This window comes from Halichondria panicea, chromosome 7, assembly GCF_963675165.1.
Source record: "Halichondria panicea chromosome 7, odHalPani1.1, whole genome shotgun sequence".
NCBI lineage: Eukaryota > Metazoa > Porifera > Demospongiae > Suberitida > Halichondriidae > Halichondria > Halichondria panicea.
In genome coordinates this window covers 1,923,871-1,943,876 of record NC_087383.1, presented here as the reverse complement: position 1 = coordinate 1,943,876, position 20,006 = coordinate 1,923,871, and the positions used below count along the sequence as shown (strand labels likewise).

The 20,006-nt window shown below is 42.3% G+C and overlaps 2 protein-coding genes and 1 long non-coding RNA gene across 4 annotated transcripts in view; 2 read left to right on the top strand and 1 right to left on the bottom strand.

Moving 5' to 3' along the window:
- Positions 1-17,107, bottom strand: part of LOC135339138 (NACHT, LRR and PYD domains-containing protein 12-like) — a 127,344-nt gene extending 110,237 nt beyond the window's left edge. The window contains exons 1-2 of one of the 2 annotated variants that reach the window (XM_064535279.1): positions 17,028-17,107; positions 14,075-16,921 (exon numbers count right to left, since the gene is read on the bottom strand). In XM_064535279.1, coding sequence (XP_064391349.1) covers positions 14,116-16,326 — 2,211 coding nt within the window. In that variant the 5' untranslated portion in view covers positions 16,327-16,921; positions 17,028-17,107 and the 3' untranslated portion in view covers positions 14,075-14,115. Of the gene's footprint in view, positions 1-14,074; positions 16,922-17,027 lie in introns of those variants that run through there. The other variant, XM_064535278.1, reaches the window with a different exon arrangement.
- On the top strand, positions 272-7,711 carry LOC135338897 (protein EFR3 homolog B-like). The gene is made up of 16 exons (XM_064534991.1): positions 272-289; positions 442-566; positions 738-893; positions 1,085-1,214; positions 1,326-1,330; positions 1,522-1,603; positions 2,111-2,119; positions 2,189-2,315; positions 2,535-2,814; positions 3,067-3,279; positions 3,357-3,364; positions 3,473-3,837; positions 4,164-4,277; positions 4,694-4,817; positions 5,774-6,223; positions 6,272-7,711. Exons 1-14 carry the CDS (start codon positions 272-274, stop codon positions 4,715-4,717), a joined length of 1,656 nt encoding a protein of 551 aa, XP_064391061.1. The 3' UTR covers positions 4,718-4,817; positions 5,774-6,223; positions 6,272-7,711.
- A 111-nt stretch (positions 17,108-17,218) lies between the features above and the next one.
- LOC135339230 (uncharacterized) lies at positions 17,219-18,436 on the top strand. Its single transcript, XR_010395940.1, has 3 exons — positions 17,219-17,288; positions 17,421-17,477; positions 18,335-18,436. It is a non-coding gene; the product is annotated as an uncharacterized LOC135339230 (long non-coding RNA).
- Positions 18,437-20,006: the final 1,570 nt, after the last annotated feature.

Below are 20,006 nucleotides of genomic sequence, written 5' to 3'. Positions count from 1 at the left end.
GGAACTTTAAGTGTTATATCTATGATACAACTATAGTATCCAATGGCTTTCTCACAAACGTGGTACAAAATACCATTTTCATGCCTCTCCCTCCCCCCAGGCATGTGAGTGGCTCTGCAAGTGACGGAGAAGCTGCTGTCAGCCTGTGACTCACGAAAGCTCCAGTTGATTGTCCAGTTGATTGTGGATAGCTACCTGGATATACTGCATAATATGCTGGAAACTAGCAACACAGAATTGGCCACCAATTCGGTGAGTAGGGGGGAGTGTGATGTGTGTGGGTGTGGGAGTGGGTGTGTGAGTAGAGTGTGTGTGTGGGTGGGTGAGTGCAGAGAGTGAACGTGTATCTTCATGATTAGATTGCATGTACATATACTTTTCATTTTGTTAATAGTGTATTGTGTATACAACACATTGACGACCCTTCCTCCACACACACAGTTTGTGAAGTTTGCCGAGCGAGAGGAAGGGAACACCCCCTACCACAGACAGTACGACTTCCTCATCCACCGCTTTGCCTCTCTTAGCCTCACCAAGAATGTCGACGACGCCGACAAATATCACGAGTATGAGCACATTCACTGTTTTGAAATGAAATGAGTTTGAGTGGCCACAGTTCGAAGTGTTAGGTGTCATATTTTAACTGTACCGCGCTTAGGGTGCTCTGCCACATGCATTACTTGTGATCACATTGCTTATATCACCAACTTCACCCCTCCCCACTACACCTCACACAGGACGCAGATGGCTGGGTTGCAACGGCTGAGGGGAGTAATAAAGAAGATTGGTCGGCAAGACAACCTCCAGATGAACATTTGGGACCTAGATCACATGAACAAGATAGTGCCGCCCTTCCTCTTCAATATGCACAGTCACAGTGTCGCCCAGTCAAGGTATACTATAATTATGTAATAACATTAATAGTATCTACAAGTTGCTGCTCCTGGAGCACTGGCTAATACACAATCATACATACTGTAGCTTCAATGAGTGACGTACACGCACCATTACCCATTGGTGGCCTTAGGCAATGTGTATGAGTATGCCGTGTGTGCCCATAGTAACCCCCCTCCCACTCTGACAGAGAGTCTGGTGAGATCCAGCCTGTTGTGGAGGAGGGAGACAGTCTGGGAGGGTACTCTCAAGATAGTCTCACTGAGCTCATCACTTTTGCCGGACTCTCACATCGACAGTGTCCTCAAGCCAATACTGCAGTAAGTCAGTCAATGCCTCGTGTGCGTAGGTGCTACTTGTAGGCAAGGTGGTTTCCCTAATGTATATGTATACATTGTGCGTACGTATGTGTTACAACACTGTATTTGTAGGCAAGGTGGTTTCCCTAATAGGTGTAACTTAAATCGAACCGCATTCAGCAGGAGTGCATTAGGATTCTTATTGAACTCCTGATGTTAGTAAAGTGCTATGACCTATTGTGCAATGTTGTCTCAGCAGGTCTAGTACCATGACAACCATTGTCTCATTTCCTGTGTATATAGTAACACTCCATTGCTCCCCTTGTAGACACTTTGACCTAAACAAATTATGGATATCAGACAAGGAATTCACAGCTGGTGTGTACGTCATCGTCGTGGAAGCCATGCAGGTACACGTATATACATGCACTGGTGGCCAAGTGTTCTCACCATAGTGTATAGTGCATCATAGCTTGATAAAAATACTTGTGGTCATACGATCGACTGTAAATTCTGACTTGACTGTCCATATAACGGACTGTGATCAACAGTATTTCGTTGCTCTCTGCTTTATTCTGTTGTGTAACATTGATAGCTTTCAGGTCCAACATACTACGTCACTTTCTGAACAGGATTGTTTATTCAAGCATTTCAATTGTTCCCTCCAGTGTCTACTTACAGTGTAGACATGTACCCCCCAGTGTACATTATCTTATCCCCCCACAGCCCCCCAGTGTACATTATCTTATCCCCCCACAGCCCCCCAGTGTACATTATCTTATCCCCCCACAGCCCCCCAGTGTACATTATCTTATCCCCCACAGCCCCCCAGTGTACAGTATCTAACACACAGCCCCCCAGTGTACATTATCTTATCCCCCCACAGCCCCCAGTGTATATTATCTTATCCCCCACAGCCCCCCAGTGTACAGTATCTAACACGTACCCCCACAGCCCCCCAGTGTACATTATCCACTATACACGTACCCCCACAGAGACAGGATCGGTACAAGGCCGTCCAGTCGCTGGTGGACCACCTGGATGCCAAGGTGAAGGAGACCAAACAAGGGATCCTCGGCACACTCTCTAAGTGTGTTGCCGTGGCAGTAGACAGCTCTCTAGGTGAGTCTCCATGGTAAAGTACTTGTATGGTTGCACACACTATTTTTGGGCCATTTTCTAAAGAAGGCTATACGCATTTATTCTTCATACGCAGATTCTTTCATAGCTGTTATTAAAGTTTCTGCATGACTGTACATGTATGTTTTGACGCGGTTTAATTTCACACTTTAAATCTGCATACATGTATTTACATTACTTAGCTTGTGTCCACTCATGCAGGTCCGTCTGTACTGGATATATTCCGTACACTGGTCCACCACCTCCGTATCTCCATAGAAACTGTTTCAGAAGGCCCCTCCGACCTCACGTCCTCTCTGACCTTTCAGCAATCCATCACTATCACTGTGGGGGAGTTTGCAGGAGTCCTTCCCGACTATCACAAGCCAGATATACTGGGGCTCATCAACTCTTATGTACCCGTGGCCTCAGGGGGTCTTGATAGCGGAGCCACCACTGGACTGTCTGTACATCCTCTGGCACCTCATGACACTCAAAACAGGTGAGAATGGTAATTGTAAAGCTGTTGCTTCATTTAGCTATTTGTGTACATGTTTAGTTTCCTGTCATAAACACTGTTTGTACATGACGTTTTCTCTGATGCTGGTGCCTTCGTGAATCCTGTTTATAGCAGTAACCTTTGATTATATTATAAAGGATGACCTGCGTATAATTATGTGACCATGCACAATAGACTGCATGCATTACTAAGTGTTTAAGCTTCCATAATTGTATTCTCTCCTTTATTATGCAGCCCCATGTTGACTACCTCCCTGGTCAAGTGTTTGAGGGCGGTGGCTGACACCTGTCACGCATCAGTGCTAGAGCCGGCATTCCCAGGGCAACTGTTTGCCTCCCTCGTTCAATTGCTCCTCATACGAGAGCCCAACACACAGCTGGATGTGGCCCTACTCTGGCATCGTCTCGTACAATACCATGCCAACAAGGACAAGATTCCTCTCAACACGTATGTGGATGTGTGTGTGTGTGTGTACCTTGCTATGTTCAGTGTGCATTTGAGGCACACTATATTTTATTTGTTAGTTACACAGGTCCATATGAGCTTTTGTCTTAGCTTTCACTACATGTATGTCGTGTGCAGTGCATACAGCTACATGTACGTGTATTTATACCCTCCCCTTGTGCAGTGATTGGGTGAGTCTGGAGGGTGTGGTTTAGAAAGGATTCCTCTCTAAAACAGTCAACTCTCTCTTCACCAATCTCCTGCACTAGCCCTGCTAACACACTCGCTTTCTACCAACTCGTATTTCTCCTGACACTGGAATTCTCTTATCAAAGGCTCTCAGATATACTGGTCTTCCTACACCAGCTGCAAGAGCTTGCTGTGAAGGAGAAAGGTCTTGAGGCACATCACAGAGTGGTGCTACATGCTACAGTGGCAGGTGTGCTGTATCTAGCGTCCAAGATTAGTCGAAACGAGGTACTCAAGACGCACATCGATGGAGTGATTGCTAAGAGGAAGGAGACAGCTCCGAAGGCTATTGTGGGACATTCTTCTAGAAGGGTGAGTGTGTGTGTATGGGGGGGGGGGGGCAGTCTTCTAAAAGGTGAGCAGTGTGTCATACAGGGGGAAGGGGGATATTCCCCCTAGCTCCAATTCCCCCCCTAAAATTTGCATGTAGGTACTAGTTGGGGTCCATAGCTGGCAATTTTACATACTAACAGCAAGAGTTCGTCTATTATGAACTCTCTTGCTAACAGTTTGACCCTTTACCAGTAAATTTGGTAATGATCATCACATGTATTTGCTCTCAATACTAATTACAATGTTGTTTGCATGAGAGTAGATCTTTACCAAATGCATTATTTTGTTTTCCTTTTACCTTCTAGAAGTGCAGTCATCTAGACATGGAGGAGAAGCTGCTCAAGAGATATCAAATCATGGACCCGGGTGTCATGGCTGAGCTGGAGTCAGAATTGGAACTGGCCAACAGCAAGGCAGATGTGAGTACTTTTAAATTAGCATGTACACAAGCACACTGTTTCTGTGGTACATGTATATCAGACTAGTCTTACAGGTTGCAGTAGATTTGTTGTGTCATATCCGCGAGGTACCGGTCTAAGCAGATGTTACATGTACGTGCCCATTCATATCTCTCACACTAGAGGTTTGGGGTCACGTGACTGCGATTAGGTTTTGGGGGAGTACGGAAAGAGGGGCCCCTGTGATTAGCAGTATAAAGAGCCTCATTTACCCCCCCCCCCTAATCGAAACTATAAGTGAGAGGCATGCATTAGCACATCGCAGTTTGCAACACTCGTTATTATTAGTGAGTTTTCATGATTTTAGTCCATTTATCATCTGTTGGTTTAAGTTACCGTAATGCCGGTTTATCATGTTTTCCTGTTCCTTTGCACAGTTTGTGTGTGTTATGTCACTGTAATCGACCCACCCCATGCTGGAGGCTGATGTGAGTTGAGACTGAGAATGATGCCCTGTCAGTAATGAACCCGAACACTCACTCATACCTTCAAGAAGTTTAGGTAAGAAATAATATTATGTTTACCAAAGTTGTGGTTAAAGAGTTTATAATACTGTAGGACTGGAAATATTTCGTATTTTAAATATTCATACAGCCACGTTGAGCCTATTGCTTGCTGTAGAATAGTTTTGTAGTTTTATTTTTCGTACAGTGTATGATGCTCTACAGTACGAAATATACGAACATTTTCACCATGCAACCTCTACTTATACCAAGAGTTTATGATAGAGGAGAGAGTATCGAACGTAGGCATACTGTACATCAGATGTATGCGGAGAGTAACGTGACTTCCTGTATCTGTCACAAGCTTGGAATTTGCACACTGACCAATCCAAGCGTGGGTGATGTAATCTATCAACCCATCCAAGTGTGGGTGATGTAATCTACTTTCTTGATAGATTACATCACCCACACTGGATTGGTCAGTGTGCAAATTCCAAGCTTGTGACAGATACAGGAAGTCACGTTACTCTCCGCATACATCTGATGTACAGTATGCCTACACTGCAAAAACACTTTTGTTATTGTGACACAGTTTGCTACCAGCACAAAATGTTATCTTGACAAAACGTTTGTCAATTTCCTGCAATTATTGTTATAACGACAAATCATAGTTTATTTAACTATTAATATAGTTTATCTAACTATTAATATTTGTTATTATAATGGTAGATTGTTATTTGAACACATGTGTTGTCATTTTGTCGAAGCGTTGTTGATCTCACATTTAGTGGAAGTTACCGTTCATTGTCAAATTAACATTAATGTGTGACAATAACAAATTATAAAGTTACAGCTAGAACTCTACTAAAAGATACGTGCAAGTTTGCATCACTGATTTCAACCTACTCAACCTATACTCGATTACCCTAGCTCGTAATAAATTGTCTACACTGAAACATCTCAGTTGCCCTGATGCTTATATCTTTGCATGCTCATGTTCAATTGTGTATGTAGCAATTGGAGACTTGTGACTGGGCATGGTAAGCTACAGTGGCAGTGAAGAAGTCAGGAGCCTCCAGAGTCCTTCAGTGCAGTGCAGTGCAGGCAGCCTTCTCTCTATAGCCTCCTTCACAAGGCCTGGCCTGAAGAGCGGCCTGGGGCTCTCTAGCTCTAGCTAGTCTCGAGGCCAGGAGAGTTTGGCCTCGAGACTATAATTATAAGCTGGAACTATAGGTGTGGCATGAGGGGGCGTTCAGGAATAACAGGGCGAGGCCTCAAACATACTTAGCACATGGTGCTTGCAGCTGCACCAGACTGCAGCTGCTCATGCAGCTTTATACTATCATATCACTGACTGCATGCCTGTACCCCTGGCCCTGGGCTACCATGTTCCATGTACACCAGCTAGGATCTAGGAGTCAAGAGTCACCTGCATCTTCAGCTTGAAAGAAAAGACAATTGCAAGTTAGTCAGTGCTCATTACTCAACTTATTGCCCAATACTCTCTTTCAGATTTTCTTAAGAGTAGATAGTACCACCATCTCAAAGAAAAAAGTTAAGTTCCATTGCATGCTGTTGGCGCATGGCATGTACATGATCCCAAAACTCTCTGAATTCACAGTTTACAAATCACTGCTATACCGTATCGGCGTATAACTCCACCATGTACCAGCTTCAAAGAAAAAGGATTTAAGTTATGTTGCTCATTGCTAAATAAATGTGTTTACGTGTTTCTTCCAGCTGCAGATTTTACCGTACCTCGGCCCCACAATGTGTACCAGCTAGGAGTCTACTTAACCACCTTCATCGACTTCAAAAAAACGACTTGCAAGTTATGTCAGATTCCATAAAACTATATAGCTAGCTAGAGGGCAACTGTCCCTAGTTTCGACCTTCATCTGTAGCATACTGATTTACGAGTTTGTGTCTTCATGCACTGGTTTCGACTGGTCAACTTCGTCCATGGGGTGATAGCTAGCATTGTAATTTACCAGTTTGTGTGTATGTGTCCTCATACGTCAGTTACACTGGTTTTGACTGGTCAACTTCGTCCATGGGGTGATAGCTAGCATTGTAATTTACCAGTTTGTGTGTATGTGTCCTCATACGTCAGTTACACTGGTTTCGACTGGTCAACTTCGTCCATGGGGTGATAGCTAGCATTGTAATTTACCAGTTTGTGTGTATGTGTCCTCATGCGTCAGTTACACTGGTTTCGACTGGTCAACTTCGTCCATGGGGTGATAGCTAGCATACTGATTTACGAGTTTGTGTGTATGTGTCCTCATGCGTCAGTTACACTGGTTTCGACTGGTCAACTTCGTCCATGGGGTGATAGCTAGCATTGTAATTTACCAGTTTGTGTGTATGTGTCCTCACGTGTCAGTTACACTGGTCGACTGGTCAACTTTGTCCATGGGGTGATAGCTAGCATACTGATTTACGAGTTTGTGTGTATGTGTCCTCATGTGTCAGTTACACTGGTTTCGACTGGTCAACTTCGTCCATGGGGTGATAGCTAGCATACTGATTTACGAGTTTGTGTGTATGTGTCCTCATGTGTCAGTTACACTGGTTTCGACTGGTCAACTTCGTCCATGGGGTGATAGCTATAGCATACTGATTTACGAGTTTGTGTGTATATGTGTCCTCACGTGTCAGTTACACTGGTCAACTTCGTCCATGGGGGTGATAGCTTATACTATTTACATTTTGCACTACATATGTGTTGGTAACTATAGTGACTTCAATCTTTTGTTCTGTAGGGGCTTATTGTGACGAAAATGATCTGAGGGATGTAGCGTTCATGAAACCAAATGAAACGCCTGCAGTTCACTGTACTGGAATTTCAAGAAACGCTAAGTGATGAACACTAAAAACAATTTACTGACAGAAGAAATGTATTGTGCTGCATGTCATGTGATCCAGTGATCTTATTCTATCATAAACTCATTGTTCTAATACCGTTTGACCTTCTGCATGTGCGTACGTGCGCGAGAAAACAACTAATTAAATGACAAAGGTATAGTGTTAATTTAACAAAGAAATTCACTTTATAGCAGTGTTAATTCAGCATTCACTTTGCTATTTTGACATAGAAGTACAATAAATTGGTGAAATTCAGATGACATAATACTTTGTTGTTTTGACATAATTTCTTTGCTTGAATGACAAAACATTGTAGGTTGTTTTACCTTTGTCATTCTAACAAATATTATTCTGTCATGTGAGATTCATCACCGGGACAAACTTTTGTTTGTTAAATTAACAAAAGTGTTTTTGCAGTGTACGTTCGATACTCTCTCCTCTATCATAAACTCTTGCTTATACGGTATGTCACAAATACTGTCAGGGTTTCAAGCAGGATTTTTAGCTAATGGTCCCACTATGTACATGCACTGCCTATGGCCCCACTATGTACATGCACTGCCTATGGTCCCACTATGTACATGCACTGCCTATGGTCCCACTATGTACATGCACTGCTTATGGTCCCACTATGTACATGCACTGCCTATGGTCCCACTATGTACATGCATTGCTTATGGTCCCACTATGTACATGCACTGCTTATGGTCCCACTATGTACATGCACTGCCTATGGCTCCACTATGTACGTGCACTGCCTATGGCCCCACTATGTACATGCACTGCCTATGGTCCCACTATGTACATGCATGCACTACCTATGGTCCCACTATGTACATGCACTGCTTATGGTCCCTCTATGTACATGCACTGCCTATGGTCCCACTATGTACATGCACTGCCTATGGTCCAACTATGTACATGCGCACTGCTTATGGTCCCACTATGTACATGCACTGCCTATGGCCCCACTATGTACACGCACTGCCTATGGTCCCACTATGTACATGCACTGCCTATGGTCCCACTATGTACATGCACTGCTTATGGTCCCACTATGTACATGCACTGCCTATGGTCCCACTATGTACATGCACTGCCTATGGTCCCACTATGTACATGCACTGCTTATGGTCCCACTATGTACATGCACTGCCTATGGCCCCACTATGTACACGCACTGCCTATGGTCCCACTATGTACACGCACTGCCTATGGTCCCACTATGTACACGCACTGCCTATGGTCCCACTATGTACATGCACTGCCTATGGCCCCACTATGTACATGCACTGCCTATGGTCCCACTATGTACATGCACTGCCTATGGTCCCACTATGTACATGCACTGCCTATGGTCCCACTATGTACATGCACTGCCTATGGTCCCACTATTTACACGCACTGCCTATGGTCCCACTATGTACATGCACTGCCTATGGCCCCACTATGTACATGCACTGCCTATGGTCCCACTATGTACATGCACTGCCTATGGTCCCACTATGTACATGCACTGCCTATGGTCCCACTATGTACATGCACTGCTTATGCTGTAAGGTTTAAATTTCAAAGGGTACCATATAATAATTGTACACATCCATTTTGTGTATGTAATCTCCTGTCTGAACTTTTGAACTGTACCATGTGCTAGATAAAAATGGATATGATGTACCGTATAGCGAGTATATTTCGAGGGTATAAATGTTCCTAGTTTTCGCGGATTAGGCATGAACCGCGAATTTAATATTGCATGCATGCTGCAAAAAGGGCGCTATACCACGAAAATTAAATTCGCGAAAACCTTTCTAAAGGCATTTCCACGAAAATTTATACCCTCGAAATATACCCGCTATACGTACGTAAGAGGCTTTTTCTCAACTTATCTGACTGATACATGTAGAATTATCATTATAGCTACATGTACTAGATCTCACTGTACAATTTGGTACATCATTAATTTTTCATGTTTCCAGGGGGGAATTTTGGGAAATCTGAGTGCTCCCACCCCTCTTCATGAAACCTTGATTGTAACCACAGCCACTCGAGATACAATGTGCTAGCCCCTTATAAAGGTACTTGATAATTCATTGCAAACATCCTATTTTAAGATTTCATGACAGCCAAGGTTTAGGTGAACCTTTATGTATAGTGATGTAATAGGAGGTGTGGTCAACATTTTTCGGTGCACGTACACCTTCCCCCCCTCCCCAAGTTTTTATCCTATGAAACCCTGACAGCATGTGACGAAGGTTGAACAGAATGCCTACTACGGTTTTAAGTATGTGGAGTTGCATACTCTTCCTAATGAAGTTGCTAGTACAGTGGTTTTCCTTTGCAAGAGCACTGCAACCACAATGTAGTGATTACCTCTGTCTGTGTGTTATTTTAATCCACCCACATGCACCACCCACACATCACAAAATCACAGTAAAGTGATGCATCTTACAGACTATCTATACTGCAGACTTTCACACAACTTAAAGAGTATGTACTCTACTTGCACAGCATTATCATTCCTCCTACTCATTTATGCTTGATGCTCGAGGTCAACAAGCTGCTTCTGGGAAAATCCAATTTTGAGCAACACAAGTTCCTTTCAGATTTGATTCACTACATACGTAGCGGTAGTTAGACCCGGATAAAATGCATAGATAGTAAAGATAGTAAATACAGGCCCTCAGCTCCCTATACATACAAGTTTGAGTTCATATTATTTTGCCACAATGAATCAAGCAACAAGTTAGCTGAGCTACGTACCATCGCAATCACTTCAGTTAGACGAAATATGAGGAGAGTTGACGTACTGTACAGCTGGAAAATTTGGTAATTATTTGGCGAATGCAATGCAATACTATATACAGTGACGTTGTGTCCACCAGAACATTGGAATTTGGGAATTTGTCCAAATTAAAACACCCATCAAATTTCCTTATTATAAGGGGTGTGCATTTTACAGGCAATTCCAAGTTATGATTCAGATTGCTTTTGTTGGCTTGTTAATACCAGGAGCCCATAAATAAGAGAAGGAGCGGCTAACTTCAACGTATACTCGGGGATCACGTCTCGTAATTGCCGGTGAAACCGCACTTCCTTGTTTGGAAGTGACTAAGTGCTTGCAAACCGCAGCCCTGCATTGCGTATAACACGTGTAGTGATTTAACCACTTAAGTGACTCTGCATAATATATGGAAATGCGGTCATAACTACTTACGAAACGTGATCCCCGTAGCCAGCCGCTCCTTCTCTTATTTATAGGCTCCTGTTAATACTGACAATCATAACAGAAGCCAACCAAAATACTGATTATACCCTAGAACTAGACTATGGAAACTAATAGAACCGGGGAGGATTTGATATGGAGAATGGTCTATCAACACCTTGTGCTGAGACTTGCATGCTGAACGAAAAATTGTTACGCTAAGGAACCTGCAGATGGCTGACTCGCTCACTGTGGTATATCGGTTTGACCAACAATTCCGAACATATTTCACATTTCTCATACATTTGTATAAACAGCAGGCTTAAACTATCTTTTGTGATCTGTCAGCAGTGTTTGATGTCCTTTGCAGTACTTCGTACTAACAGTTTGTTCAGCCTTCACACTGCTTTCCATACATTCAGTGGACGGTTAGTAGCTACATGTATATCATATCTGCTGGTGTATGCAAGCTAGTCCCTGCCCATTCTCCATTTCAGATCCTCACCATAATTTGTATGTGAGTTTCCATATATACCACCAAGAGTAGATCGTGAGAGCATTTACTATAATATTGATGCCACCTTATAGCGGGTAATTTTTTGAGGGTCTCGCAGATTAGCCATTTTTGTAACCCTCGAAAAGTACCCATTTAACATACAAGTGCTAGAAGCCATCATTGCTTAGGACCACATGTTGTTTGCATAGCAACATTGTATGGTATTTTGTTGTTTTGTGGTAATGCAGTGAGCAAACAGCTGTACCACTACCACATGGTGGTTGTATTACCTGTGTGTGTGTGTGTACATGATCGACCACCATGCAATTTGAGTTTGCATGCAGCAAAAATGCAAAAATATTCATCATGATAATGTGTGTAGCTTTATGTTATGTGGCTTTGCACCTCCACCGAGGCATCAGCACCCGCGGTGCTTTCATTAATACATGTACCTGCAATTATATAACTACTGTACCACTACCACGATGTTGTGATGGTTGTATCTGTATACCTGTGTGTGTGTACATGACCACCATGCAATCTATTACCCAGTCTGCTGTGCAAGAGAGACTTGTGATGGAGGAAGAGCTCAAGAAGGCACTGGATCGCTGTGAGGAGTTGGAGCAGAGCAGTGTGCCGATTGGGTAGGTATTTGAGTGCTACAGGTAATAAAAGTGGTACAGTATACCTGTACAGATTATGGCCTACATTATGCACTGCATCTATGTTCATTAAATTAGTACTAGACTAGATAATTATTTGTTGGTAAAAAACGCCAAATCAGCAGAAAATTATTAACTTTCCATGATTATTGTCTGATTATATCTGTTGGTTTCAGGGTTTATCGTGTTTTTCCTGTTCCTTTGCACAGTTTGAGGCTGAGAGTGCTGCCCTGTCAGTAATGAACCCGTACACTCGGACGCCTTCAAGAAGTTTAGGTATAAGAAATGTGATAACCAAAACTGAATTTGTAGTCAAATAGTTGAAAGTGTGTATATACGAATGATGGTCATGTGATGATGCCATGTGTGTTTCTACCTTCTACTAAAGTATCGTATGATCTAAATTGCACATTAGCTATTTTTGTTGCCATGCAGATCGAGGGTATGAATATACATACACTCATTGTACCCCCCACAGAGAGTTCTTGCGAGCATCGACAGTGGACCCCCTGGACAGAAGGCTGGGTATCAACAAGTACTCTGACGTGACCAAGCCAATCATCCATACATCAGCGTCCATGGAGATATGCTCCACCCACTCTGTGAGTCTCCGTATACTTGAGTGAGAGTAGCCGTTATACTAGCATACTTCTATTAAACAACATGATAATCATCACATGTGCCATTAATTGCTCTGGTACGTACTTTGTCCACTGTTTGACTGAAGCTCAGACTCTACTACTAATCTAGACTTTAACAATTCCTCCAGTGTGAGGCTATTAACTTATTTTTATGCCCCAATCTTCATGCAGGGGCGTAGCAAGCAACTTTAAAGTGGTCAGGCCAACTTGATTAAAGGTCAGCTGCTTTTCTACTATTGGAACTTTTGCATACAGTGGTGAATTTTTTACCTAAGAAAAAGGTCATCACTTTTCCTCACCAAAACAGCATGCGCATTATCACTTACAATATTTACGACCATTACCTACCCAGCTGCTAAAGTGGTTAGGCCAAAACCTGACCAGCCTGACCGCTTGCTACGACCTTGATCTTATGTGCAACGTTATGCTATAATTATGTGAACATTATTTCTTACTCGCCCAGGTTCAGGTTCGAAAGTATTGTGTTTGAGATCACGTCAAGCAGATAGAAAAGGTGGAGCTGGTCCTCCAGGTGAGGGTGTGTGTACAGGTAGAATTAATTTGGTAGGTACGTAAAGTGTTTAAGAAGTTTACTGCCTTGTGTCAGGTATAGTGTTGGTGTGCTTGTACGGTGTATGTAAGTACATGTATTCATTTGTCTTGCAAATACATGCATTGTTTGTCTTACACCAGTTGAAGTGTTCACTGCCCTCTCTTCTCCCCACACAGGACCTCCTTCAGCTGCAATACGAGGGCCTGGCAATCATGAAGATGTTTGGGAGGGCCAAAGTGAACGTTAATCTGCTCATCTTCCTCATAAACAAAAATCGACAGAGCGTTAAATTGGATTTCCACTACATTCATTGACAGTTTTATACGTACAGTGCATGTGCTCTCTGTGACACTGTAGGGAGCATTGAATTTAAACCATCATTATTACTGTGCTATATTGACCAATTCCAACTGATTTGTTTTTAGGTAATTGTTATGTAATGTGCCGACATATTTCTAGTCTTCTGTACACTAACTGTTTTGTAAATTGCCCTAGTAATAATATAATTGTTGTCAAAAGTAAATCATGTCGAGATTAGCCTCGATCCCGGCCCAGGCCGCACTTCTCTTGAAAGCCTGTGAAGGAGGCTAGCTAGGTGGAGATTATAGCATTATTACAATAGTGTATTCAGTTACATACATACAGCTAGTGCATGACATGCTCTCCGTGTCAGTAGGAAGCATTGAATTCACTCGTCACCATCTGTACATGTGCTATAATTATATTGACCAATGATAGAGATTAGATGCATAACACAACAAATTAATTAACATTTATTAATTAATTAATAACAACAATAATCATAATAAAATTATAATTATAACTAAACATTAATTATTAATAATAATCAATTAATTATAAATTAATAATCTAATGCATACACAATTAATAATCAATCAATTAATAAACATAATTAATCTCGGGTAAACAACAATTACCACACATAAATCTTGGGTAGTCCATTTCTCTTCCTTTCTTTGTTAGTGTCCCTGAATACTGTCATGATACAGGATATTAGGTGTCTAGGTATGTACAATCGTGTCAGTTCAGAGCAGTGGGTGGTTAGATGTCTGGCAAGCGTCTTCATTCCATCTTCTGTTATTGAGGCATTGTACCAAATGTACAGTGTTTCAATCTTGTTGATCAGTCCAGTTGATAGCTCCTCGATACTATGATCAGTCAGTTTACAGTTACCCAAGTTCAATGTTCTCAGAGTCTTATTGACTGCAAGTCCAGCAGCAATGTGACGACAGCTAGTCACTGTGTTATGAGACAAATTAAGATGTTCGAGGGAATTGTTTGTATTCAGAAGTTGATAGAGGGCAGCTCCATTGTCGTCTGATATTGTTAGTGAGCAAGAGTCCAGGTCCAGGATCTTTAATGATGTGTTAGTGGACAAGGCCTCACAGAGTGTGCTAAGTCCACTGTTACCAATGGCATTATAAGACAAATCCAATTTAGATATTGAACTAGTGTTCTCGATAATCTCAGCGATGTGTATCCCTTCTGTACGAATATCATTATTAGAGTTGGGACACTTGGAGAGTCCTCGGGCCAGAAATTTGCAGCCTTGGTCACCAATAGAGCAACTTCTGAGGCTAAGTGTGAATCCATTACTGGTGTTGGAACAAGCTGATACGAAATATCCAACAGAGAGGCAGTCAATAGGATTCATTGTAATGTGATTAAGATCTAGATTGTGATTAAGAAGATTAGCCACAAACACACACAGTCGCGAGTCTTCAGCTTCGTACAAACAATTGATGAGGGACAACAAAAAGATCGCCGGCTTATTTTTGACAACCTTTCTGACCAGATCAAAAACAGTGGCTGGAACTGGACACAAGAATCGAGGTAGCAAACTGAGGATTGGTCTACTAGTTCTCAGTTTGGTGATACCAGCGTAAAACTGGAAGACTGCACTGAATCGAGGATTACCAAACAGTATCTGGAATATAGAAATTTGTTGCTTGGGAGACATGAGAGAGATGTGGATTGCTGCTAGTAGCTCTTGAATAGACAGGTGGAGAAAGCAGTAGTAAACCAGATGACCATCGCTAATGATACTGGGAACAGTTTGTAATAGTCCAACGTTTGAAATTTCCTTCGTAATGCGAAGAGTGGCCAAATCATTGTCAGTAAATGTTGCTTTGTTGTTTTTGATCCCATGATATGCAAGTTGACACATTTGTACGGTCTCTGTTCTGATTTCCGAGGGCAGTGAGTCTGGGGATGTGATGTCTCCCACAGGAGTGGTCTTCCCCAACCTATCCTGGAGGTATCTCTTGAGAGAGCTTTGGACTACTGATGTGAATATCCCGTGGTTGGATGTGGGGAGTGAGTGGTTATCAGAAAGGAAGCAATTAACGACAATGGAAGCATTGAGGGGGAGGTAGCAGCTACCTTCTACCGCTGGGTTCTCTCGAATTCTCTCCAGTAGAGTCTGCACAGCTTGTGAGTCACCATTCAGACACTTGGTAAAATACTGTTCTAGTTGATGTGGAGTGAACCCCAACACCTCCACCCTGGACGACACTAGTGGGTGGAGCTCAGCCGAAGATGATGGTCGAGATGTTACAATCACAGCTGATTCGTGTAGGGCTCCTTTTTGTGACATGTCTGGTCGGATTAGTTTGTTGATGATTGAGTCTGTAGGGAGGTCAGAAGGAAGCTCGTCCCATCCGTCTAGCACCCACAGTACACCTTTGCCATACAGTGATTTTATAACTGCCTCTGTCTTGTTAGCCACGGCCGTATCAATGCAGGGAAGTACGTCAGCAATTGTCTTCGCTTCTCTAACAAGTGGATCTCTCAGTTTCACGAGGATTGCAATATCGAACTTTTGGAACAGTTTCCCCTTTGCCCACTCCTGACAGATGTGTAGAGCAAGGGTGCTCTTGCCAGAGCCGGGAGCTCCTTCAATCAACACAAAGTTTCGCCTATCCCCAATCTCAGAAAAAATGTTTGTCAAGTTAACCGGAGTTTTTTGAAGTAAAATATCGTCGATTTTCCCCGTAATTGTTAGCCTAACAAATTCATCGTCGATTCTTCCTCTCTGTATTTCCTCCTTCTGAATCATGGCTAGTTTGAAAATTGTCTTTGTTGGGACGGGAGGCCATTGTGTGGCTGATGTGGATACTTGCATTCTGTAGCGACTTTGTAGGTAGTCCCTGTACGAGGACAGCTTGTGGTTCAGCAGGACCCTCTCTCGGGAGGGAGGACACGAGGTGGTGGAGTCTGGGGAAACAAAACAATAGGTGAGTATATACCATTCCTGGTGATAGTTAATAGAGAATTGTATGTGTAACAATAGCAATTAAGTGGACAGTCCCTTATTTGGTTGCAATCACTCCCACAACGTATGGTACCACAATGACCACACTCTCACATGACAGACTCACATTTGTCAGACAAGTACTTGCACACTTGAACAGCAACGGCTCCTTTGAGCAGGGAGAGTATGATGAGTAGCAGAGCTTGGAAGGTGGCTTGTAGTTGGTTCTTGTTCTGCCAGTATTCTAGGGCAAGTTTCATTCCGGCTTGAGTGCGGTTTAGACGTGTTTTAGCCTTCACTTCGCTGACGTCAGTTTTCTGTCCAGGCGACAGCTCCAGCTTTTCAAGATAGTCATCAGTGTTATCGAAACATGCTGCTAACTCGGGTAGATCTGGTTCCTGTATTGCTGTATTGAGCTGCTCATCAGTCAGTTTCATTTCTGTCTTCAGATCGTCAATTGTGAGCTCTGAAAATAGATGCCAAGCACACAAGGTTAGCAATCACCAATGAGGGTTTTATGCTTTAGCAATCATTAGGTTTATCCTTTAAAGGAAACATGACAGTCTTTATACCTTGGTTCTGCTCTTTAGTGGCCATTCCAGCAAATAAATCTGTGCCTTGCAGCTAGCTCTAGATCTCTTTGAAATATATTGGTTGTTTTTGCATGACTTGCAAAAAAAGTGGGTGTATCTCAGATATCTAAGAATGAGATACACCCACTTTTGCATTTAATACCACACCCACCAAAGACATTTGAGTGAAACCATAGTTTATCTAGCTTTTAGCTCCATCGCATTGCTAAAATATTACAGCATTCTCCGAATGGAAAGAGGGTGAGTCAATTGATCAGCCATAGATTATTGTCTGGTTCATCAATAATAATAAATTGTCTGGTTATTAAATCTACAGGTTTAAGTTATGTTGTAAGGTCGTGGATCATGTTTTCTGTTCTTTAATTTGCACAGTTTGAGGCTGAGAATCCTGTCCTGTCAGTAATGAACCCGACGTATTCAAGTTTTCAAGTAAGAATATGATTTAATACCGTAAGACCTTTAATTAAAGCAACACTTTTTTTAAATAATTACGAAGCCAGATGTCGCTTCTTTTGGAGGTTGATAAAAACCTGATGTCGTATCTGATTATGGATAGCTCTACTCAGTCTATACTTGCCTCAATTTCTAGAACGTGTTTTCCAAAACCGATGCTAGGGTGTGGCTATATTTACCTCATTTAGGACGCGACATTAAAACATAATTGTCAACGTAGCTGTCGTAGAAGTCAGAAAATTACCTAAGCTCGAGAGTGTCGCATATTTGGAGGGTTGCCTTAATTAGAGGTCTTACAGTACCAGAACTGCAGAGTTGAGTTTTGGTACTCTCCAATTGCCGTGTATTAAGTGTGCACCTCTAGAGAATTAGCTGTCCAATAATTATAGGAAACAGAAGTTGCATTTCCTGCCATAATTATGTATCTCCAAAGCGGTCAAAGTTCACAATGGCTGCTGCTATTGTTGCACTTTTATGACTAATAAATCAATAGGGCTTTAAATTAGTGCAAGCTAGGCTAACTCATAAGTTGGTTGGGTTGTCTGAGGAGCCGATTTCCCTCCCCAAGATATTTACTAGTCGAGTAAGTCACTATATCACTTGTGCACCTTTGTGAACCTGTCTGTCTAATGTGATCACCCTGTAGCCAGGTTAATGGCCCAGTCTCCATAGGGTTGGTTTCATGCAACCTGTGTTAGCATGTCACCTCTTTATTACAGCCACTGTTGGTCTGCCCTAGTGTGTCCTCTCAGACTTAGCCTTGTGTGTACATGTACATGCATGCTGCCTGTGCACCTGATGTGCTGGTAATGTGTATAATCTCTTCTGCTCAGAGAACCGGACATTTGGATCTACCGAGCACAACTCCAGATCACACACAATATTCAAACTGACCATTGAAAGCAGGGTTAGAGATGAGGAACACAGTGATGGCACTACTATCAGGGTGTCCTCTCTGGTGAGTGGGTTGGGCAAGTGTGTGCCTACAGCTGTGAACATACACTAGGTCGACTATTTTGCTTTAATTTGATCTACACGTACAGACTATGTATGTGTAAATGTACATATAAGTTATTGTTATTATGATGATTTTACCTCCTTCTCTGTGTTCAGAGCCTGGTTGACCTGGCTGGTCAGAGCGTGTAAGTGCAACAGGTGCCACGGGTGAGCAGTTTTGGGACAAGCTGATACAGTAGCCAATCAAGTAAAACTTCCCGTTGCTTTTTTGATGAAGATCATATCAAATTAAGTTATCAGAGTGAACCGTGTGAGTTACTATAGTTACATTGTACAGTATGCACTGCATGGAAATGTGCAGTCCTTATATTAATCCCACGTTGAATGTACTGCTTTGTATAATTATACTCTCTCCTTCATAAAATGGTGTCGGTACATGTACGTACGTCATGTGATTACAGTTGCTTAAGTTTCTTACCAGTTTTGAGAGGCCGCTAATAGCAAGAGTCCATAATAAAAGAGAGGGAGTATCCAACGTAGCATTACCTTGGGTCAAATGTATTCGGAAAGTGACGTAACTTCCTGCTTTTTAACCAAACAATCCGAGTACCCGAAGCCGCTACTTACCTCGAGGTAGAAACATTTTATGCCACAAGTTGTTCAGACAGGGTGTAATGTTACACTCCGAATACATCTGATGCAAGGTAACGATATGCTCGATACTCTCTCTCTTTTATTATGGACTGAATTTTGCATGTATGAAGATGTTTAGATTAATGGATCATGTTGTTATGGTAACGTAGTCTACTTTGCATGACTGAACACCCTTGTACTAGCTATAATTACAAGCACTGCAATATAGGACAACCAACCTGCATGTCTGTTTCTGAAGTACTACACTTTCAGTGTTTACATTGGAGCGTTTTTCCCATACCTCGATTTACAAGCTGACCATTAAAAGCAAGGTTAGAGATGAGGAACACAGTGACGGCACTATCAGGGTGTCCTCTCTGGTGAGTGGGTTGGGCAAGTGTGTGCCTACAGCTGTTAATAAATACTTGACTGATTGACGTCTGCATTGCTCCCAGGGTACATGTATGTATTTTAATATACAGGTTGGTTGTTCTGTTGAATAGATATAGTAGTACGCATTAACATGCTCCTTAATAAAATGGTTTCGGTATAATTATTGCTGCAAGTTTCTTAGCCATGCAATTTTGAGAGGCCGCTAATAGCAAGTAGACTGATCATGTGCATATAAGAGTGCCAGATACCGGGTTCTTTGCACCCTCGATAATATATGTACACGTGTAGTTGTCTGCACTCGCTCCCTATATACCCGGGTACATGTACATGTATTAAATTAACAATAACTTTATGGCTGACTTTGACAGAGCACCCTCGAATAGCTATAATTATAAGCACTGCAATATGTCCTAGGACTACCAACATGTATGTCTGTTTCTGAATTAGTATCTGGTCATCTGCTTATTCAGTGTCTACTAATTAATGTATAATTATTGGAGCTCTTTTCTCAACCTCACAACT